At 40.5% G+C, this 19999-nt stretch overlaps 1 protein-coding gene across 2 annotated transcripts in view; it reads right to left on the bottom strand.

Moving 5' to 3' along the window:
* SERGEF (secretion regulating guanine nucleotide exchange factor) overlaps window positions 1-19999 on the bottom strand; it is a 142364-nt gene that overhangs the window by 55112 nt on the left and 67253 nt on the right. For both annotated transcript variants that reach the window (XR_005953440.1, XM_041415053.1), the window contains exon 10: window positions 8058-8094. Coding sequence is in view for 1 of the 2 variants with exons in the window: in XM_041415053.1 (XP_041270987.1) it covers window positions 8058-8094 (37 nt within the window). In the remaining variant the exon portion in view is untranslated. The remainder of the gene's footprint in view (window positions 1-8057; window positions 8095-19999) is intronic.

Raw genomic sequence — 19999 nt, 5'->3', positions numbered from 1 at the left:
GCTCTTAGGGAAAGGTACAGAAACAACTCCCTACCCCACCTTGGTTTACAAAAGCTTCAGAAAGCCTGCTTTGATGTGTGCATTTAGCCCTGTGCAGTTACAGCCAAACAGAGCAGCACTGGCCCAGAACTGTCCCTGTTTCACCACCAGCCTGGCAATACTTCCCATATATCCTTACAACAGCATCTCTCAGACCCATGTCACTGTCAGCATCCCTGCCTTCAGCTGTGGCTCTTGAAAGATTTTTCTGACCTTCACAAATGAAAGAGAACAATAGAACCACATGACCAAAACACGCTGCAAAATCCAAAAACTGGGCAGTAAAGATGACTTTTAAAGTGCATTTGTGAAAAAAATCCAACTCACAGTCAAGCCAATCTCCCAAAATCCCTACTTCAATCTTTTTACTATGCAGAAAGCTACCCAGAGTATTTAAGATGGTGTTAGTAAAACACACACACCTATAAAAAATATCAAAAGGAAAAAGCTTCAGAGATTATTCACTCAGAGCATGTAACAAAGCTGGCCACAAATATCTACCCGTGTGCTGAGAGAAAAATTTCTTAGTGCTCCATAAAGGATCTGGCTAGTGACTACACACTGACACAGGGGTGTCAACCCAAGGTTCTGTAGCAAGATATTCCCTCCTGGAGAGCCACAAATCTCACAGCAGGGTCTGGGCACTCCTCATGGCAGCTTTCTAAATATAAACCACCTTGCCCTCCTGCCAGCCAGCCATTTAGCTGCAAAATTTCTACTCAGTGATACACTTAGATGGTAAAGTGTTAGGCTGCTGCACAGACAGAACCCAGAATTACCAGCACAGCTCACTGCAGAGCTGCTCAGCGGAAGGGCACCAAAGCCTGAATTTGCTGCCCCTTCCAAGTGCTTTTGCTGGGCTCGTGCTTTTACTTGGGTGAACACCTCTTCCACAGGCTCCAGATGACTCCCTGAAAGCAGACATTTGTCATTCCTTTTATTTCATTTTATAACCACCAAACGCTTAATCTCTCTTTGGTGACCAAGGGTTCCTAATTTTGAGACTCCTGTTTGCTTCCTTGAAAATTCAGATAAATATGCCTTAGATATATTGGATGTGTTTTTCTTCTACTTCAAAGCAATTGCAGGTTTAGAGCTTGCAAGTAAACAAATGTGATAAAATCTGATTTGTTCTCTAAATTCTCAGTATCCATCCAGTGAACCCTCTGACAAAGGACTGCATGCACCTGTACTGCAGCTACATCTCTCAAGAGTGCTCTCATCCTCTGTGATTTTCCAAAACCAGGTGGAAGGACTTTTCCTTTCCACAAATACCTGCAAGGAAGGGCTCCCTACTCACTCAGCTTCAAACAAAAATTCTTGCTTGGTAGCACTGGCTGGTTGTTTGCTGTCATCCCATGACAATTATCTCCTCTGGATGCCGCTCCCAGTTCCAGCTGGATGGGTTTAGCTGTCACCAGAGGTTAACACTGCTCACTTGCCTCTCCCCCACCTTCGGGAGGGCCCTTGACACAGCAGATTTATCCCTGTGGATGTGATGCACTGTCTCAGGAAACAGACTGACAGCACACAGGAGCTCAACTCTAGACAAACTCTAAGCTGAGCCCACGGTGATATCTAAAATTCAGGGGAAAATATTACAAGAACCAGGAGCTTTTTGTACAGCAAAAAAATTACAGCTTTTATCTTCAGGCCTGCCTAAGCAGCTCTGCATCTGGTAGCAGCAGGAAACCACACTGTAAACAATATGACAAGCACTACATTATTACCTGTTTATATGCTAAATGATATAAATTGAGATACACCACGACTAATTATATTTTAAAACTGCTTCTCTGAAGGGAAGGGAAGTGATTGCAACTATTATTAGTTGCAATGCAATACTAAAACAAAAATAAAAATCAGGTCTCTTTACTCTAGGCAGTTCTAAAATACACTAAGAGGCAGTTTTTATTCCAAAGATTTCACAAGATAAATTGACAAGCCACACACAGAGAAAAGAAGCTGAACATAGCATTCCGGAGACTTAAGTCACCCAAAATATGCATCCATGCAGCAACAAAGCCTGCAAGAGAAGGTAGCTGTAAAATCTGGACTTCATTTCAGTAACAGAAAATGCAGTACAGTCAGATCTTATCCTAAACTCTGCAGGGTTTTTTTAGGGAGTCAATACAATCCTATTTTCTTCTGTGAATCTAACTGGCTTTTCATTCAGTAACAGAAAATGCAGTACAGTCAGATCTTATCCTAAACTCTGCAGGTTTTTTTTAGGGAGTCAATGCAATCCTATTCTGTGAATCTAATTGGCTTTTCGCAGCAAAATATCCATCCTTTCCTACAGCCAGCAGCCACTGACTCCAGACAATTCAGTTGGTTCAAAGCCATTTTTAGCCCCGTCAGAAGGCTTTTCCAAACGCTCAAATTAGCATTTCCTCATTTTTCTCCTCATCACCTTACACCCACAAATTCATGAGATAGTTGGCAACTTGACTTTCCATTAGCCCTTGGAAAAGAAACACTAAGAGATCAGAGGATCAGATTTTTTGCGTATTTCCTGCTGGAAATAACAAAATAATCAGACTTCTGAAATTTGAAATTCAATTTCAGCTTCCATCTTACCTGAAGAACAATTAGTTTGCCTGGAGCACCAACAGTATGCGGAAAAGAAACACAAAGTGAGAAGATATTTCAACAACTCGCTGTATCTAACCATGACAGGAAAACTGTGATGTCAAATCTATATCCAGCTATGTTCAAAGCACTCAGACAGGTGATCAGGTAACGATAGGTATGAGGCTGCTTTTTCTCAATAAATATAACCAAAGGAGCTTATATTTTGAAGAGCTATTTTAACAGTCAAAGCCACATTAAGAGCTAGATGACATACAAAATGGCTCTGCCAGAGAATAAATTTAGAAGGTCGACATATAACCCGCATGAAAATGACAACAGTGATGGTTACTCGAAGTCCTGCCAGGTGCCCTTTAATAAGCAGAGAATGTGATTAGTGCTGCAATGCAAAGAGACAGCGTGCTGCAACATGACTCCATGCTGGTCTGCCAGGAAACCTTCACAATACAGTCCCTGGCTGCACTGGGATTTTTCATGCATAATAAATAAAGCAACAGACTAGCAGACTCAGGCTCCTTGCTGAACACCAGTGCCCTCCTCAGTGTACGCTGAAGATTCCTCCAAACACCACAGCCACAGAGAGAATTTATGATTTTTCTCCTCGTGACAGAGTGCTGAGTCCCCCGGGACCCGATGTCAGACACGCGACTGTGTCTGCTGCTTCGCGGGGCAGCTGCGAACGCCTCAATAACACTGTCAGCACAAGGCAGGGATCCGTCCCTCAGCCTGCACGGCCTCCTCTGCCCACTGGTGCTCACCCCGCCTGAGAAATAGATCTTTCATCGTCTCTTACAGCCCTTCCCCGACTGATGCTTTATGCAATAATTCAGTTGGAATCGTGGAACCGAATCATGGAACTCCACTGAAAGTACAGAACCCTGCTAATTAAGACGTAGTGGCCTGCACGTAGGAACCCTTCAGCTTCCTTATGAAAAAACACAGAACCAAAGCATTTGGGATGGCATTATCACCACCACCATTTTAGGATGTGTATCATCACCTCCCTAAGCTTTGATTGCTTTGACCACATTTGTTTTCTACTCATAACTGCAATGTTCTTCCAGGATAAGAATATAAAAAGACAATCTCAACAGAGCATGGAGTAACAGCTCCTTTACTGCCCCTCTAACACTGCTGCATACTTTAATTCAAACCATTTGAGGCAAAAGCTACCATTTGAGTGGAAGGATGCTTTATCCTAATTTCCTCTACAAAGACTATTCTTCCATTAAATTTAGTATTGGTTTTTACTCTCCAACTGCAGCTTCAGAAGGATGTGAATGCCCGTGTTGTGATATTTACAGCTGTGATTGCACACAAACCATGGAAGACAAAATCCTGAAGCTTGTTCTAATCCACATAAAACAAAAAAAGGCAATGGGAGACAAAACTAACCCTCTTCTGTAAGGGGTTGTGATTTAGCAGAAAGTTGAGAAGTGATTTTAAAAATGTAATGCTGTTGCACTGAACACACTGAAACTCAATGTGACCAGCCAGGGCTTTGTCTCCTCACATGTCACCTGTACTTCCATCTGCAAAACACACCTATGATTGGGTGGCCAGTTTGGGTCTTTGGGGCTCATTTTTACTGCTTTAGCGTTAATTACATGGTGCCCTCTCCACTACCATTAATAATGGGGGGAAGTAGTGCTAAGTAAGTAACCTGAATAGGGAAAAAGCCAGAGGAGACAGAGAGAACTATCAAATGAGTAACAGTGACATGAATCACAAAGCCCCAGTTCTCCCTGTGAACACCACTGCACCGCCACCACCTGCACTGACAGTGCCTCTGTGGTGTGGGTCACCACACAGCAGTGTCAAAGTCAGGATCTGGGGACAATCTCACTGAAGGATGCTTTAAATCCTCCATTCAAGAAAACAAGCACAAGTCAGAATTCACTGTGCCGACTATGAAAGTGCAAGAAAAAGCTTTTTGCACTATCTGAAGTAGACACATGTCCCAACACTTATCCCCTTCAAAACACCACACGAGAAAATGTTAACTTGAAAGATCCACCTCTTTCTCTTCCAAACAAACAAACTCCCCTTTGAAGGCTCCTTTAAAGTTGGACTTCAACAGAAACTAATTAGCTTTTAAAACAAGCACTTCTCCCTACATCTCCTCCAGTATCCTTCGTTTAAAATATTTTCATTAGTTTATACAGGTTGAGAAAATGACTAAAAGCAAGACCAAAAAGGGATATAATGCATTACCAAGGCTTTGGGGAGACAGACTCCAGAACTGTCATCCTTGTAATGATTTTGGGGGAAGGGGGGGGGGCGGTGTTTAACTACCTCCAGGAGGCTTTAATAAAATTCCATGGTTTAATTTTTAATAATAAGACACTTGCATTTGGAGGTTCTTCACAGCATTCTGTCCTGTGCTCTGTGATTGCAGCACAGTCAAGGCATTGCTGCATTTAATAGCACCTCTACTTTTGCACAGTTAATATTGCTTGATTATTTAAGTTGCAGCATTGCATGAGCAACATGTTCTCTTAAAAGATACCTATTCTTTTTCATTCTGAAAATGAGCTTTCCAGTCTTACTGGGGAGTTAATAGGAAACTTATAAGAGCATTCGCCATAAATACTGTTTTTAAACACAGGCTTTTTAGGGAAGAATCAAACCTCCTTACCTTTTCAATGCTGAAAACACTACAGACTCCCAAACCTGGAAAAAGCCCAGCTTTGTCACAGTGATTTAGTTCCATTACATATTTCAGTCATTCAAAGACACTGTCTCACTACCACAAAGTTCAGCACTAACATTGCACCTATCACATTCAGGTAGAAAAGGCACCTTTGTGGTGCTCAGCAAGTACATACAGTTTTCAGTGTAGCAAGGTGTTTTTCAGATATGCTATACATGATTTATTAAATAACTACCCATTTCTTTCAGTACAAAAATAGGCTGGCTCCTAAGATGATTAATCCTTGATTGAGATGGAAAGTGCAAGGTCTTTTCTTAACAGCCAAGGATTTTTGTTCTGAAGTGAAAAATCATACAAACATAAAAAATATTACAACACTTATAAATTTTAGAATTAATTTCACAGTACAACCTTAAATGAAGATAAAAATGTGTTTTCAGCAAGGGGTGAAGATGTTTACACTTTTTCAAGTACTAATAGCAACTTTTAACTCATTAAGTTTGGAAAAGCAGGTACATTTCAAGACAACCTACATCTCATTCTCCTTTATATCAAACATTTACCTCATGATCAAGTGAAAACTAAAATACTACCAATATAGCCACAGAAAAAGGAACTGCCATCACAGCGAAGAGAACAGAAATTCTGCACTGACTTCAGCAGAAGAAAGCTAGAAAAGAGATTTCAGAGGACTGACCCGTACAAATGGATGCAGGCTACATAAAGTCACATGAAAAAACCCAACTGCTTGCTGGCCTTACAAATCAAACAGTTTGTATCACCAGCAAGATGACTGGAACACTGCTTCAGCATTTGTGGTATGAATCATAAATCCAGCCTCTCCATCCTAAAAATGATTCTGTTTAAAAGATGATGCAACAAACAAAGCACAAGCACATTTGTATACACAACCAGAAATACTAACTTGAATATTATACTGTTAAAGGTTTTTCAGTTTACCTGTCATACTCAGCTTGAATTATTTCAGTTTAAAAGTCAATCACTCAAGCATTTACTAATTAAGAAAGACATGGCTGATATAGTTGTTATAAGTGAACTCTGTTTGAATGATAAGTTGTTAGAAAATTGTACAATCAAGTAGACATATTCATGGAAATCTGTGTGATTTAAGGACTATACAGCTGACAGCTTTGAACTAAGTGTGGCCAGTGATCAGAGAAATCCTACCACAGAATGTTCTAAAAAGTCAACCTTTTAAAAACAAATGTAAAATTCAATTCAGGGAAATTTGTATCATAGTTCTTCAGTTCAAAAAATTTGCAACATCACATTTCTGTTGTCCTTAAAATAAAATTGACTGGCTTCCAGCATTGATAATTCCCCCATTGAATTCAATGAGCATAGCATGCAGCTTAGATAGGCATATGGTGTTCTTTACATATGCAAAGTTCTTCATTTATTGTAACTTTCTTCTAGAGTTTCTCTCCCCAACCCATTTTTTCCAGAGATTTCTGCCTAGAAGGCAGAAAGCTTAAAAGGACATAAGCAGAAAGAAGGTTGTTCAAACTCAATGCTTTGCTTTCATGCACACTGGAGCAATGTGCCAGCAGCACATTTTTACTTCATCAATTCAGCAAGAAACAAGATTGCTCTTCAGTCGACATTCAGAAGCACCAGCCTGACAATTAATACAAGCATGTGACGCTGAACAAGTAGGGAGAAGGCAAAAGGAAAAATCTTTTCTTAAATCCAGCCATAAACTTAATAGGACTTAACAAGTTCACTACAAGCTTTAACTGGAGAAGGATCATTAGGAAATATACTACAGCAGATATGGAAATAAAGAAAATGCCACCTTTGTGGCCACTTAACAAAACCTGAAAAAGTAGTGCATGGAAAGCAGGTTGAATACCAAATAGCTGCTTTTCTCTACCTCTGTCAAACCACATTCAGAAAATTAAGAAAATTCTTTACTTGACATCTCAACACATCAGTCATAGCAATCAAAAACATCTACATGGATTGAGTTGTGCTTCATTTCCAGCTCTCATTAGCATAGAATTCCCTTCATCGTCTGTCTTGCCCTGCCTTTTAATGGGGACAATTATGCTGACCTCCTTTATAAAGGGCTCGAAAATCTACAGTTAAAAATGTTCCTAAACAAGTAATTATATACAACAGAAATCATGTATCAAACTTCAGTTATCAACTCATCACATGAAAGCAACAATCAGATTGTTCCTGGAATTAGTACACAAAATCCAATTTCTCCACTGACATTAGCTTCCTAGTACTTCCATCATTATTACTACAGCTGCATTATGCTAAAATGCACTAAAGAACCTGTCTACCACTGACTGACATTTTGAAGATTTTCCAAGCTTTGAACAACAAAAGACCCAGGACTCTTTTCAGCAGTAATTTCCATGTTAATAATTTCCATCTTGTTAAACAAAGATACTTTTGACCAGTGTCAAGCTTAGATGCTATTCTGAATCTGCAGCCTGGATTGTTGCAATGGCTCTGAGCTAAAACAGGCTGTAACACTTTGTAAATGTATTTTCCTGTTACATCCATCAACCTCTCCCTCCTTACAGGGGCTGCTCTACAAGGCCACAATTTCATCACCACCACTCACTGTCACCAGTTTCTCTTCTTCTTTCCTCCACACCTATATGTTACTTTCCTCCTTTCAGCTGCACACAATGCCCAAAATCATTCAGTATGTTTGATGTGCATATTTTTCTTTCATCTTGTGCTACTAAAAATGAAAAAAAGGCAAGAGGATTTGTTATAAAATTAAGCTACTTACCAACTATTGCCAGATTATGCTCCGAGCCACACGCGATCTGAAAAAGAAAGATGAATGACTAAATCAGAACCTGCCTATCAGTAGGAAGATAGTCACAATTATGACAGGAAATTAAAAATTAACCTGAAACAAACAACTACATTTTGGAGGATGCAAAATCAAGGTTGAAGTGTTCTCACTCTTAAATGGAATTTCATTTGTAGCCTCACTTAGAGGCTTAGTGGCAGGAGTGCACATTTATTCATTCAATAAAGAGGTAATTTCTTTTCAAAATCCAGACATTTCAACCCTGTCAAGCAAGACTGGCCATGATTCTGCAAGAAGATCACACCTTTGACAACAGCCACTGGATCCAACAAGAGACACAGAGCAAACACAAATTAATCCATACAGAGGCAGCTGGGAATCAAAAAGGGTGATGAAGACCTCCATCTCTCTTACCTATATTGTTTTTCCAGCTGACCCCTGAGGAACTGCACAAAGTATACAGGCTCAGTGTGATAAACCTGATGTGATATGATCCCTATGGTCATCTGCCTAGAATGGAGAGAAACTACCCTGAAACTCAACCCTTCTGTTAGCTCATTAATGATGGAAATCAGTTATGAATTCCTTTTCAAAGCAAGCTTACAGTCCACATATTTTTCATCCTTCTTTGTAGCTGCTGTGAACATGTCTGATGTTTAAGTTGCTTTGGTGCACTGAGTTTTGTAAGTTTTGTAAGTTGCCCACCAATGAAGGCAACACAGGCACCCAGAGCAGTCCCCTGTCCTTACTGCAAGGATTTGTCTTTCCCACAGAATTTCTTTTGCAAGGTCACTGCTGGCATAATTGTCTGATGTAAGAGACTTCACTTCACACAAGGTTACTCTGCTGAGTGTCCTCAAGTTTTTAATTTAAATAAAAGCAATCCCCTCAAAATCCTGCATTCAGTTCACTGCCTCGAAACTACTTGCCCATTATGCCTACTACTGAGCTGGAGAAAATTAATAAGCATATTCTTCCTAAAGTATATTTGCAATGGCAAAATATAATGCAGGAGTATATGCTCAATTATAATAAAAAATAGAAGTCCATACCATCAAAAGTTTATATGGTTCTGTGCATGCATAACTTTATAGCTTTTACAGCCAGAGAAACAGCTATAATCACCTCCACGTCTGCAGAACATAAAACCACAGAAGTTAATAAAACAGGCCTTGTGCTCAGCTCACTGTGCTTGAGTATTTGCTGGTGAAGAGACACCCAAGACTGACACACTGAGTAGCTTGAGCTCTTGTGTTACAAATGAGCACCACAATCTCTACTACTCACATTTTACCCGTGTCACAATGCTACATGAAAACATTTGGGCAAAGCCATCCCAACACAACAATGGCAAGGAAGAAGAAAAAGGCTCTTTGGAATAAAGGTGCTTACACAACACATTAAAGCATTTGGGAAAATAATTCAAGTCTCAGCACATTCTAGCATGGCCTCATCATCAGAAAAATCAAGAGAAAGCAGCAGGAAAAGCAATGTCTTTGCAAGAGCACTAGCAGGACTGCATCGAGTCCTTTATTCCACAGTAGTGCAGACAGGAAAAGCTCCAAGTCCCAGCCATTAAAATACATAAATCACTGCCATATCCCACATCTCTACCCTCACCACTAGACCAAGCCCTACAGAGCAGCAGGGCTGGCTCCTAATGCCTATTTACTGGCTAATGCTCCCACCTGTGCTTCTCAGGCTTATAAGCTGATGCCATGGCAACAAGATCCACACATGGAAGCACATGCAAAGGCTTTCTAGCAAAAAAAGCAAAATTATTGTCTTTACCAAGTGCTGAAAATTGGATATACTGAAGTCGCTGCTAATAGAATAAATAAATTTTATCTGAGGTGGGAATAGTCTTGGCTAATTCCCTAGGAAATACACTGACACAGGCAGAGATTCAAAAGCATTGGCACAAAAGAATTGCTCAGGCTGGTAGATGACACTGCCAGGACCTGCTCCAGAAACACTACATTAAAAAAAAAAAAAAAAAAAAAAAAAAAAAAAAAAAAAAAAGCCCCACATAAAAGAGGTGTTATTTAGATTGTAAAAAACCACCCCTGATAAATAAACAGGGTTTTTTTGCTACATCCAATAGCAGCAGGTATAGAGCCTGCAAAGCAGATAAAAGAATGCTGGTGATCTCAAACAGCTTTGCTGCCGTAGCTGCTACTGTGGCCACCGTTCAGAGGCTCCCACTAGCCAGGTATCTGGCTGTGAAGGACTCACTCAAATTGCTGTGTTATACAGACTGGCCAGTGCTGGGAGCTGCTCCAAGGCAGCCACTCATGGCCAACATGCTGCAGCTCTGGGGCTGAAGGGGTACAAGCTACTGCAAAGCACAAAAACACCTCTTCTGGGGGAGTAAAAGCCACCTCAGTGAAGTACCAGCTTTAACTGGAACCAAGTAAAATCACAAGCTGCTGAAGGCAGTGCCCTGGATTCACCCTCGACAGCCCAGAGCAAGGACAGCACACACCATGTACCAGCAGCAGCTCCGTGCTCCAAAGTAGAATTTGCTCAATTTAGAGCACAAGGTTCACCACACCTCTGCCTTATCGCAGGGTGTCACCACCTGACAACACAGACTGACTTTGTAGGAACCCCCAGTTAAAAAAAACCTTAGAGAGCTCTAAATTTAGCTTTCTGGAACGCCTTGTCCATCATCCGTGCTCCTTGCTACAGGCTATACCATCCAACCACAGGATTCCTGCTTGCCTGCACACCTATGCCTCTGGAGCTCAGGAGGGACCACACCACAGAGGTGAAGCAAGGTTGCCACTGCTTAATGTGCATTGAAGCCTTGCAGGTATTTCACAACATCTTTCTTGCAATAAAGTTCAAAATGTGGCACCCCCTTTTCTCCACGACTCCCCACAACAGGCAACAACCAGCCAAAAGTGAATGATTTGCTGGTACACAGACCAGCCAGAGAACAGCATTGCTGAACAGATGTTTTATGCTTACATTAGATGGAATAAGCTCTTCAGTCAGTGCAGCTCACTGGTAGAAGCCTGGTATTTACTGCAGCAACTATAATTTTCTGGCTACTTCTCTTCTGTCCCCACCCCCAATATGCTGCAGAGAAATTAAATTCCAACAGACATCTGCATGCTTCCAGTGGGTCAGTACATTCAGGGATGCTTATAAACACACAATAATGCTTTCTAATTGGGTAATAATTTTACATTATGTTTTAATTGACAAAAAATCACTAAACTTAATGACAAATCAAAGAGACTGTTACTGAGCAAAGCATTCTGTGAGCCTAAGAAACACAACTCCCTACTCAGTGAACAGCTCACACTAAAGTTCTCAGTTTGGATGGAAATTGGAGAAGTTGTGAAGGATATTGTGATCTCTATATAAATGATCTCAAGGCATGTGACAAACGTCTATAAGGCAGGAAAAGAATGCTTAGAGACCATTTCACCCAGAACTTATTTACCTTATTATCTGCGCTCTTTCAACCATACCTAAATTGTTTGTTTCTTCCCTTAAATTGTGTGCTAGCAAGCTGTTTTGTACCTAGCAATGCCTGTGGTTCAGATCCAGCCATCCATCCAGAATTAACACGTCTAGTGTAAGCAGCCAAGGGACCAGCATTTTATTAATCATAAATAGCATGATAAATAGCATAATCACAGACATAAGCTGCAAGGATGGTGAGGAAAGACCTTAGCACAGCAACCACAAACTCTGGGCAAAACACCAACACCTTTCTGCAGCCTACATATATGCTGATGGCCCAGTCCTAACAAAAATTAATTGACTGAATGTGAAATCAATGGGTTATGCAAAAAAGATAAAATATTTCACTTAAGAACAAAATATTCTTTTATCTTAAAAGCACTACATGAAGAAGCAAAATAATGTTTAGTACATGTTATATAAACATTCCCATATATACCTGAGTGTGTGTATAGATATAAAAAAGAATATACATATATATACACACACATATTAGGAAAAGAAGGTTATCTACTAAACAAGATATTTATCAGGGAAGAAAGTCCAGACAGAGCACCACTGATTCTATCTGGGATAGAGATCTCACCTTTGCAGACAGCAAACAAACACACACAGGACAAGACTCCTGTGGATATTTAGACATGCACTCTCCCTTTCATTTCAAAAGGTAATTAAGAGACAAAAACAACTTTTGCCAACCATCCCCTAAGGGACTTCTGAGTACTGTAACAAAACAAGTCTGACAAAGTGTATAAAAATCCAGGTTTCAGGCTAGTACCATGACCACAAGGCTATTCTTTCTTTTCCTTCTGTAACCCCAGGGCTTTGACTGAGTGCAATACACCAGGAAAAAATGGAATCAGAACAACAGGCAAAGTCAACCTCCCACTGCAGCAGAGGGGAAGGGACAGAACAGGAGAGGGTGCAATGAAGAGGCACAGGGAGCTGGACTCACAAGAGGGATTACAATTTGAAAAATCACAAGCATCCAAACATCAAGGCGTTAAGAAAGAGCAACAAAAATACCTCAATGCCATTTATTTTTGCTTCACCACCCTATAAACGCACGTTAATTCCCTTCAGTGCAATTATTTCCCAGAACATGAAAGGCTGTGGAGGCTTCTATCACTTCTTAGAGATGAGAGCATGATGTACAAAGAAGATTTTTAAGGATGAATGAAGATCTGATGTTTAAGTTGCATGCAGATTCCAGTTTCTGTCTTCCTAATTGCACCAAAGCTCTTTTTCAGGGAGAGAGAGGGCAGGAGGCAAGGGAAGGAAATCTCTGAAAAGGTGGGCACATAAATACTTTCATCCAGCACTTTAGCCATGGTATCTCATGTCTTTTGACAAATTTCACTGTAAGGAAATTGCCAGGACCAGAAGATGGCAAATTTTATTCCTTCTGAGATCAGAAGTCCTAATGGGAAGAGACGAGGTGACCGAGAGACTGCAGATCAAAGCTTATGTAAGGCAGGGGAATCTTCTCTCCCGGAGCTGCTCTTCCATGCCCTTGATTAATGTGTGTAACAAGAATTTGTACTGTTTGACACCCTTGGTGCGACTACATTTGTATGCAGAATTCTATTGATGTGTAAAAATAAAGTAAAAGGAATCTAATTAGCAAAGCTGTCCTGCTTCCAATGATCCTTTACTAGGAACTCTGTGTTCCTCTTCTGGGTCATTTGACTCCTGATTGATAAGAAAGCAGCTTGCTAACCTAGTCACATTCCTTGGCCAGCATAAAACTAAGTTCAGGTTCATGCAGAACATGTTCCTAGCTGTTGGCTGCAGCAGGTGAAAAGAGGGCTAGTGTCCTGTAGATGACAGGATATTTTCCATTTTTCATCAAATAATCTTATTTTCTACTTAACACAGATTTTTTTTTTTTTTTTTGTAGTTGTGTGATTGGCTTTTTAGCTTTTATGTAGTTTTACTTTCCCCTACAACAAGAAAATTCACAACAGAATTTAAACTGAACACACATAATAAGGTCTGGAAGAAAACATTTCTTCTCAAAACATGCCTGACCAAAAGCTAACGTGCCATGTAAGTGGACCTTTGCAAGCATGGAGAAAAAGAGGAAGTATTAAGGCATTGGCAGGATGCAGTAAGCTTTCAAAGGAAGATTTTACAGCTCCCTGTAGCTTCCAGAGTGATGATCTATGCCCTCCCTGCCTGAAAGTAATTCCAAGCCTGCGTCACTTGTAGCTCAGGACACAAAATGCTTTTTCTCTGTGCAGCATTTCCTCTGGTTCTCTACCCACTCTTCTCAGAGTCCCATCTTCCATCACTCAACACCCAGTCCTGAAACTGCCTTACAGTCACCAAAAAGCCAGGTGGCCAACACCAAGAGCTTGCCTCACACCCTTCATGCCATGTTACACATATATGGGTCTCTGCACACCTTCCCTCTCCGTGACACTAACCACACGTGAGAAAATCCCTCCACTGACTGAGCACCACACTTCCAGGAAAGCCTTCGTGTGGTTAACAGGGTGCAATTGAACTTCTGTGATTCACTTGGTGCACCTTAGGTCTCAAGTGCTTGCACAAGATAGAAACATTTGTTAAGTACAAAGCAAAAAGAAAAAAAACCCCAAACCATAAACAGCAACAACAAAAATAACCCAACCAACAATAAGAAATGTCACATTCACATTCTCTGAAAAAATCCCTTCACCCAGGATTTTTCTCTTGAGAAGCTGAGAAGCCTCAGAGAAAAAGAAAAAAAAATAATTCTCATTTGCTTCTCCTGTGTTTTGCCCCTTTGGAATGTGGTTGTAGATTGTTTAATTGCATTCTGGTGTGAGTTGCTTTCACTCATTGGCCAATCAGTGCCAAGCTGTTTTAGGACTCTGGAGGGAGTCAGGAGTTTACATTATTATCTTTTTAGCATTCTGTAAGTATCCTTTCTGTATTCTTTAGTATAGTATAATTTAGTATTCTTTAATATAATATAGTATCATAAAATTATAAATTAGCCTTCTGAGAACATGGAGTCAGATTCATCATTCCTTCCTGCCATGAGGGTCCCCACAAATACAATAAAGAAAAAAACCCAACCACCCACAAATGCACAAAAAACCCCAAATGGCTGAAATAAAACCACATACCAAAAACCAACTAATCTTTTAGTATCAGAGAGGAAACACCACAACCCCAAAACCCTGTCATTAGTGATAAGGCACAGGAGATTAAGGGAAGGAAGGAAAAGCTGGTTGTTAAAGCAGCCAACATTTTCACTGAAGGTTTACTTCACAGTAACCCACGTGTACCTCCTAAGTCTACTTGAAGGGAGGTCACATTGAAAAACTGGTCACATTGAAAAAATTAAATATGGACTGTTTGCCTAAAGAATGGAAAGACTGAAGTGGTCAACACAGAATAAGATCTGTGTCCACCTATGAAAAAAACCTCATCTTTAGATGACTCCAGAACAACAAAAAGTGCTGAGATCTCAGTAAGAACACTCAGTGGTATTAGGTTTTAGTCGAATGACAAGAATGCAGCCAAAACAAGTGTGATAAAAATCTTTACAAGTCAGCAAGGTCAGCCGGCTCTTCTATCTTGCCTCAAGATTTTCCAATTAGTTCTTGTACCCTTCTTCAGGCAGTTTTCTCTCTCCCTTGGGGTCCAGAAAACATTAGTATCTTTCATTCCAGGAAAATCAAGCTCTGCCACTTTTATATATCCCTCAGCCTCACTGGTCCATCAAAATTTTCCATTTTTGTAATCAAGACCTCAGCCACAAAGCAATTTTTGTCTGTCCTTTCATCATTTTTAAAATGAACCAAGTAATGGTCATTCAATTTCAGTTTGTTTCCTGTGACAAGCTCCCCATTCAGTCTTCATTATATTGTGAAAATTAAGACTAAAGTATTCCTACTGATTGAAAAAGAAATCATTCATCACAGCAGCCCTGTTAATGTGTACATAGTCCTAAACATATGACTGTGCAAATCCCACAAGACCAAAATCCTTACTAACATTACAGACATCCAGATATGAGCTAGAGGAATGGGGTCTTCAAGCAAATGCACAATTTTACCCAAGGGAACTTCTTCACCATCTGTCTCAAGATTACTTTGATTTGGATTGTTTCATGCACAATTCCCAGCTCCTTGCATTCTCAGTGTCATTCTCTCATAAGCTGAATGAGAGGCACTAAGATCTATTCAGGTTTGCTTGGGGACTGCAACTAGTTTGCTCTTTGAGGCCAAAAACACCATTTTGACACAAGAAATTAAAGAAGCCAAGGCCACAGAAACACGAAGTTTCAAAACCTCCTTATACACTGATTTGTCTCTACCATCAACACACACATCCTTAGGATCGGATTATTCTGATGTTTTCAGGTCAAGAATTGTGGCTTGCAGCATGCAAAAAACCCACTCAGTATCTGTCTTTTCTTTCTATTGTACATGAAAACAGCAAAAAGACAAAATTTCACTATAGCATATAAATGTCGTCATTATCTATCTGAATGTGCTAATTTCTAGTACTCTGAAATTAATGCAATGGTTCTGTTAAACAATGATTACAGACAAACATTCTGTTGAAGTATATATCATTATTAATCATTTCATAGGCTTAGAATAAAAGTCATGACAGCATGTTATTATTTGGCAACAAAACATTGAATTCCACTTAAACAACCACATCCTTTTGTGGATGTATAACTGCAGTTTTAAGTTTTTCAGCACAATCTGGATTTCACATCCCTTTCCTTGTGGCAAAACAGTCCACCGTTTTTAATGCATTCTGAGTATTTTCTGGAATATTCAGTGCAGCTGGGCAGAATCAGAGAGCAATCAAACACACATATCATGGGCACTGAGCTCTCTCAGGAACTCAGCTCTCCCCTAACTGTGCTGTTACTGCAAGACGTGTCGCTACAATTCTTTTCCACAACAAACACGCTGCAGTGAACTCGGGACACTCAGCCTGCAGGATTACACAATAGCACAAAGCCCTGCACTTTTTTAGAGCTCAAAAGAAAAACAGCACTTCTTATGAATCAAACAACTGGCTGTCAGGGCATTCTAACTGGATGCTGTGAAGAGGCAGACAGTGTCCCTAAAATACCCCTTTAAAGGAGGCAAGTGCTGGAGTGTGGCTGTGGCCACTTCAGTAGGGCCAGGCCTGATAATGGGCCCCACCATTACCAGGTCTGACTTTGCCCACCCTCCATAACCCTTCTTTTCTAGCATGTGGGTTTTTTCAACATCCTTACAGTATTTTTTTTCTTTCACATGCTTTTTATCCATGCTATCCTTCATAAAAAACTGCATCCAAAACTCCTGGCAATATTATCAAAATAATACCGGTAATGATGTCATTATGGAATATTACCCCTATTTTATAGTGCAGAGGCTTTTTTACTTCTTCCACCAGTAAGCCCAAATTTATGATAGTATTTTAAACATCTCAGTTCAACTTCCAGCCCTTGGATGTGGGAAGATTAATTTTCAGGGAAATTACTAAATGTTCAAGGAAGCTCTCACGCAAAATTGGATTGAGCTTTCATTTCTATGCTAGCCCTGCTGACCTTAGTGTGTACTGCTGCTTGTGTACACAAGTACAGTGTTGAAGGAAATAAAAAACCTACTTAATTTACAAAACATTTTATGTTATTTGAAAGAAATGAGCAGGTTATTTAAAGTACTGGACTACTACTGTGTAATATCACTAGAAGCATCCTTTACAGGACCCAATGCCTTTGGGAAATATTATTCAAAATAACTAGCAGCTGTTCAAGAAGGCAAATCTTTGCCTGATTTCCAGCATGACACTCACTGACCTCTCCCTCCCCCACAAACAGGCATGTAAAAATAAAAATGTTATCAACTTAACTCGTAGCCAAAGAAACACCAGCACATTAAGAAATTCTCCCAAAACATGACAAAATAAATAACAGAGGAAGACAAAAACATTTTTTCATACACCAACTACCTCAACTTGAGGACAGAATTTTCTTGTTCATTTACTCTCCAGAAGAGCTGCAGGCATGCAGCTTCTATATCCTTGTACAAAAATACGAAGCCATGAATTTTGCTGACTGTCCGCTCCCTTACCTCTCCAAATAAATGGTGCTTATGTCTTTAGGGTATCATGTAACTCTGCTCTTCAATGTTGGATTCTCTGTTTCTGTAGCACTTACAGCACAGCTCCCTAAAGCAAGCTTGCTGGAAATAAATAAAATGTAAACTTGCTTAGAGTCCAACACAAAAATTATTAAGAAAGCTCTTCTGAAGAAATAAGATTGCCATTTGAAAGGACTCAAGTAGAGACTGAGCCCTGATGCTACACACAAAGGAAGAATTAAGGAAAAGAATGTGTCTGACTCTACACAGCTGATGTAAAGGCATTTTTATTTAAAAACCTGAACTGTAGAATCATAGAATCATTCAGATTCAAAAAGATGCTTGAGAACATTTTTAAAGATACTGAACAGGACTGGGCCCAACACTGAGCCCTGGGGAACACCACTTGTGACCAGACACCAGCCAGACTCAACTCCCTTTTCCCACCACTCTCTGGGCCCAACCATCCAGCCAGTTTTTTACCCACCAAAGAGTGCATCTGTGCAAGCCATGGCCTGCCAGTTTCTCCAGGAAAACACTGTGGGAATTGGTGTTAAAAGCTTTACTGAAGTCCTGGTATATTGTATTTGCGGGGACCCTTGTGGCAGGAATCTGACTCCATGTTCTCAGAAGGCTAATTTATTATTTTATTATATTATATTTATTAAAGCATACTAAACTATACTAAAGAATACAGAAAGGATACTTACAGAATGCTAGAAAGATAATAATGAAACCCCCTGACTCCCTCCAGAGTCCCGACACAGCTTGGCACTGACTGGCCAATGAGTGAAAACAACTCACACCAGAATCCAATGAAACAATCACCTGTGGATAAACAATTTCCAACCACATTCCAAAGGAGCAAAACACAGGAGAAGCAAATGAGATAATTATTGTTTTCCTTTTTCTCTGAGGCTTCTCGTCTTCTCAAGAGAAAAATCCTGGGCAAAAGGATTTTTCCAGAGAATGTGAATGTGACACTGGTAGACAACATTCACAGCTCATTCCTCATCCACTGAGCAGGTCACCTGTCAGAGGTGATCAAGTAGGTCACATAGGACCAGCCTTTCATGAGCCCCTGTCTGATGCCCTGGTTGTCCTGCATGTGCCACGTGATGGCACTCAGGACAATCTGCTCTGTGACCTTCCCAGGTACCAAGGTCAGGCTGACAGGCCTGTAGCTCCCCAGATCCTCCTCCTGGCCACTCTTGTAACTCAGAGTCACATTTGCCAACCTCCCCAGTGCAAAAGTACTGCTGATAAAGGATGGAAAGTGGCTCAGTGAACATTTCCATGAGCTCCCTAAGTACCCTTAGGTGGACCCCTCCAGCCTGACAACTTGTGTGTGTCTAAGTGGTCACTGACCATTTCCCTGGGATTATGGGAGCTTCATTCTGCTCCCTGTCTTCCAAGTCAGGGGACTGGCACCTAGAGAACAACTGGCCTTCCTATTAAAGACTGTGGAAGAGAAGGCATTACACAGCTCAACCTTTTCCTCATTCTCTGTCACCATATATCCCTCCCACATCCAATAAAGGATGGAGATTCTCCTTAGCTCTCCTTTTGTTGCTAATGTAGAAAGATTTTTATTACCTTTCACAGCAGTAGCCAGACTGAATTCTAGTTGGCCTTCGGCCCTTCAAATTTTCTCCCTGCATGACCTCATGACATTCCCTGTAGTCCTCCTGAGCTGCCTACCCCTTCTTCCAAAGATGACAAGCCCACCTTTTTTTTTGCCTCTGAGTTCCAGACAAAGATCCCTGTCCAGCCAAGCTGGTCTTCTTGAACCAGCTCTTCTTTCAGCACATAAGGACATCCTGCTCCTGTGCCTTTAGGATTTCCTTACTGAAAAATGCCCAGCCTTCCTGATTTCCTTGCCCTTCCAGATTGTCTCCCAAGGGACTCTGTCAACCAGGCTCCTAAACAGTTGGAAGTCCAAAGTAATAGTTCTGCTGACCCCTTTCCTTACTTCTCTTCCTGCAAAGGGAACAGGATGGATAGTAAAGGTTCTGCAGTGTGAATTCATTTAGCGTTCTTGAATCAAAACTCCAGAAGAAGTTCATAAAGCTTGATAAATGGTCAAGACTGAGACAGACAAAATTTACTGTGGTCAGGTAGAGCATAATAAATCTTTCTGGATACCAAAAAGAATCATTTAGACTGCTCATATATACAGATGGATTCTAAACTAGTTGGAACCTCTCAGGGGAGCTATATAGCATCACTGTGGACAATTCACCAGAAATATCCATTCAATATGTAACTGCAACACAAAAAGCAAGAAATTAGATTAGTTTAGTCCTAAGCATACAAACAGCCCTGGTAATTTTTTAATACCAGTGATTCCAC

The sequence above is a fragment of the Onychostruthus taczanowskii genome, unplaced genomic scaffold (assembly GCF_017590055.1).
Source record: "Onychostruthus taczanowskii isolate IOZ18803 unplaced genomic scaffold, ASM1759005v1 scaffold49, whole genome shotgun sequence".
NCBI classification, from domain to species: Eukaryota; Metazoa; Chordata; class Aves; order Passeriformes; family Passeridae; genus Onychostruthus; species Onychostruthus taczanowskii.
The sequence above is the reverse complement of the archived record's forward strand: the minus strand, read 5'-3'. Positions and strand labels throughout refer to the sequence as shown.